Raw genomic sequence first — 4,118 nt, forward strand, 5'->3', positions numbered from 1 at the left:
AAAAAAAAAAGAAGAAGAAGAAAAAACTGACTTACGTTAGTGGTCCTTGAACCTGAAGACCTTTCTGCGTCGCTCATTTTGCTGGATGAATTCCTCTGCAACAGCAGTCATGTCCACTTGTGCCAGAACATCCCGGTGTATGTGGCTGTCCTTAAGCCTTCTCTGTGTCATAGTTGAACGCAGGTATATTTTGTACAAATAGTACAAAAGTTACTCGGGCCAGGGGGGCCATGGCCCGAGTAACTTTTGTACTCTGACCCGGTTCCGCGGTCTATGTCTGATTATGAACCATAACAAAAGAAGCTTCTATTGGCCTGCATGTTCTGCATATTTGCTCTCTTAATAAAGAGAAATTTGAATGCATGTTCTGCATATTTGCTCTCTTAATAAAGAGAAATTTGAAAATACTTGCAAATTGATGAACGTATAATGCATTTAGGGCGTGTTTGAGCTATGTTAACGACTATTTCACTTTAATCCTGTCCAGGTAAACATGGCTGAGACCGATGTCACCAGGATGTCGTCAGATTATGCTGACAATGAGCTGGAGCTGTTCGGGAAAACCGTGAGTTCATTTCACAGAAGGAAATCCTGCAAGGAAACATTTTGTACACACCTTTAATTCAAAGCCTTTTAGAGCACAGTTGTTGAAATGTCAGCTGACTGTCATGTTCTGGTCTTGCCTAGTGGTACTCTTGTTTACACTAAGTGAGCTGAAAAATTGATGTTCACTGTAATGCAGTCAATAAAACCTTACTGCAATCAGGAAAAGTAGTGGGCAGAGAGAGTTGTGTGGCAGCTTGGGCTAAGAGAACCATTGGTCAGATACACTCATTTACCAATATACAGAAAATGTACCAGAGAGAAGAACTTAAAAAAATTTCTCTTATGTTTTAGGTCTAAAATGCATATCTTTAACAATGGGACATGAGTCCGCAGTGTTCTTGTTTTTACTCATTAGAAAGTGTGTGCTGTTCTGAATCAGATCGACCTGATCGTGAGCTCTGAGAATGGCAAAGCGTCCTCCACAGACATTCTGAACAGCGCTGACACCCTGACCACCAAAAAGCTGAAGAAGAGCGAGACGGAGCACCTCTTGAACCGACTCGTGCATGACAAATGGCTGAATGAGGTCATTTTAGTTCCCTTTTTGTGTCGGCTGCAAAGTTTTTGACAGACACTTTACTGTACAGATTTGAAAGTGGTATCAATCATCTCAGCTAACTCTAAACGAGAAAGTTTATTTCTAACCGTCTGTGTCACATGCAACATCAGATGTTCATATCTAGCATATTTAGGATTAAATTGAAGGTTTTGTGATTCGGAGACATGAAAGATCTAAAACGTGGCTATCATATATGTAGTGTTCACAGATTTGTTCATATTCCCAAATCCAGATTTTCAAAATCACAGTATGTTCAAATATAGTAATAATACAACAGGAGTCAGAAATCAATATTGTACTACATTTCTAATCAAGATTAATATTTCAAAGCAATCTAAATCAACAGTCTCTTTGCTCACCACTTTGTTTGCTTTTATTTTTAATTAAATTCTGTTTGTTGATTTAGAAACGGGGTGAATACACTTTGTCCACCAGATGTATTATAGAGATGGAGCCATACATTCGCACAATGTATCAGGACCAGGTTAAAGTGTGCCACATCTGTCACAACATCGTCTTCCAGGTAAATGTTTCCTCATGCATAAACATCGTCACACTTATACAACTGTGTTATATAACTGAATGAAATCAGTTATTCAAAATCAGTTGATGGTAGGCTAGGTTGCATGATTACATTCATAGTTTTTGCTAAGAAAATTATCTTTACCAGCAAGTTTGTAATTAAAGGCTGGTTATAAAAAGTCTGAAATCAGATGTTTTAGTTAAACAAATTAACTACATTAAATTTGAATTTTACTTTACCTCTTTGGCGGCCACACAGACTCGCTCTACAGTAACTACATTAATAAACAAATGATCAAGAATTCACCTTTTTAACGATTTGATGTGTTGCTGCAGAACAAACAGATACAGTGCAGTGCAGTGCATGTGTGTTCATCCTGTGTCACGTTGACTCATTGCAGCTGCATTAACTTGACATTGGTTACTTTTGTTGACAGTGAATATAATTATCTTCTCAATGAGTTTGCTCACAGTATTAATCTGATTCTGATCTGATTTATTTTTTTTGCCAGTGCCAAATCTGTGAGAATCCTACATGTGGCATAAAAATACACAACCCATGTGTGGCCAGATACTTTAAAGGACGATCAGAGCCACGGTGTCCGGCATGCGATGACTTCTGGCCACATGAAATCCCTGGTATTTATTGATTACTTATACGTGTTGTTTGCACACATATTAGACCTACAGTTATTGCATAGATGAATGTTTAAAGTCCTGCTACACTTGCTCCTTTGTATTGTTTTGCTTGCTTTTTATGAATAAATGAATGAGTCTGCTTGTATGTCTCACAATACTATTTGTTGTGTTCCTTACAGAAGTCCGACGGCTCCACTCTCAGTCCAGAAGATGAGGACTTCAGTTTTGTATTTTTAAAATGTCTTTGTAGTAAACCAATTTGTTAATATACATGTCTTTAATTAAGATTTTTTACAAAAATAAATATGTTTCACAAAACTTTTTCTTTTTTTATTTTCTACACAATCGCCATCAAAAAAAACAACCAGTGCAAGTTTCTTATCATGTTTTTATACACAATATATCTGCATCTCAATGCTTCATCTGTTCTTTCTCTCCAGATTGTTCAAACTCAGTTTTTAGAGGACTTTATAAAGCCTCTCCGGTCTTATTACAAAAGCATTAAAGGTTTTACTAAAACAGAGGAGACATAACATAAAGTCTGCTCTTCAACATTTTTACTCAAAGTGAATAAGGTTCGACCATTAGTTTTGCATTGCAGCTAAATGCTTATATGTATAATTAACACATTATGATACCTCCATGAATGATTAAAATACAGCAGCTAGGACATGATGGCCCAAGATGAAGCATTGTTTGAGATGTCCTGTCCTGCGAGAGAGGGGTAGTAATACGGACAGAAACTCATCAGGAACACCAGTATGACGATACCCAGAGTCCTGGCTGCTTTTTTCTCAGATTTCTTTGCAGTAACTGTGCCGGCTGTAACACGTGTAACTGTAACATGAGACCGCATGGCACAAGCTTGAGACACTGCCACAATAACACTCTCGCGTACAGAATGATAATAACCGAACAGGGGGCCAATGAACGTGAACCCAAAGTCAACGGTTCCAGAGATGTAGTTGATCACCACCAAACACTCCCCATAGCAGAAGTTGTGTCTGTCTGGCTGCCTGAGGGGATCCTTTAAAATCAGCCCGTTGTAGAGAAGTGAGCAAGCCCAGCACAGACACACAGACACCTCCACTCTGCTGCGAGTGATTTTGCTGGGGTACTGCAGAGGGTAACAAATAGCTACATAGCGGTCGATTGATATGAACACCATGTTCCCTACAGAGGCAGAGGTGAGGGTGAAGCCGATAATGTAAGACAGAGTGCACATGAGATCACCCAGCAGCCAGCAGGTTTCTATGAACCGCACTGCATCACCAGCAGTCTGACAAGCAGGTCAGAGATGGCCAGGGAGAGAAGGAGCATGTTAGTGGGGGTGTGAAGCTGCCTGAAGTGGGAGATGGAGATGACAACCAGCAGATTGAGAGCTACAGTGAGCACTGCAGGAGAGCAGCACGAAGAGGAGGACGCATCAAACCTCTGCAGGATGAGTTGAGGAGCTCAGGGTAGCAGAGCTCAGCCCCCTCCAGGTTGTCCATCATTCGATGACCTGAACCTGCCAAGCTCCAGCACCTCTCTGATCATACGAGACATAGTATAGCTCACTTATCTCTGACTACACTCCACCTCACCTCCCCAAGTCATCCTCTTCATCACTGTCTAGTCTGCTTAGCCTGCTACTGTCAGCTGATTCCTTTTTTTCCATTTCTCCCCATCTCTTCCTCTCCCTTGCTTATTCCACCCTCCCTCCTCCAGTTTTAATCCCAACGTGTTAGTTTGATGCAAATGGTGGGAAACTTTTCTGTTAAAGCTTAAACCACATCAGCTTACTTAAAGC

General features: G+C 40.3%; 1 protein-coding gene and 1 pseudogene across 2 annotated transcripts in view; one reads left to right on the forward strand and one right to left on the reverse strand.

The window, feature by feature from the left end:
• Positions 1 to 2,644, forward strand: part of nsmce1 (NSE1 homolog, SMC5-SMC6 complex component) — a 5,275-nt gene extending 2,631 nt beyond the window's left edge. Inside the window, exons 4-8 of one of the 2 annotated variants that reach the window (XM_027282439.1) lie at positions 488 to 565; positions 986 to 1,132; positions 1,572 to 1,688; positions 2,200 to 2,326; positions 2,506 to 2,644. In XM_027282439.1, coding sequence (XP_027138240.1) covers positions 488 to 565; positions 986 to 1,132; positions 1,572 to 1,688; positions 2,200 to 2,326; positions 2,506 to 2,540 — 504 coding nt within the window. In that variant the 3' untranslated portion in view covers positions 2,541 to 2,644. The remainder of the gene's footprint in view (positions 1 to 487; positions 566 to 985; positions 1,133 to 1,571; positions 1,689 to 2,199; positions 2,327 to 2,505) is intronic. The other variant, XM_027282440.1, reaches the window with a different exon arrangement.
• Positions 2,645 to 2,881: 237 nt separating this feature from the next.
• On the reverse strand, positions 2,882 to 3,819 carry LOC104922474 (trace amine-associated receptor 1-like; annotated as a pseudogene).
• Between the last annotated feature and the right edge of the window lie 299 nt (positions 3,820 to 4,118).

This window comes from Larimichthys crocea, chromosome X (assembly GCF_000972845.2).
Source record: "Larimichthys crocea isolate SSNF chromosome X, L_crocea_2.0, whole genome shotgun sequence".
Taxonomy (NCBI): Eukaryota; Metazoa; Chordata; class Actinopteri; family Sciaenidae; genus Larimichthys; species Larimichthys crocea.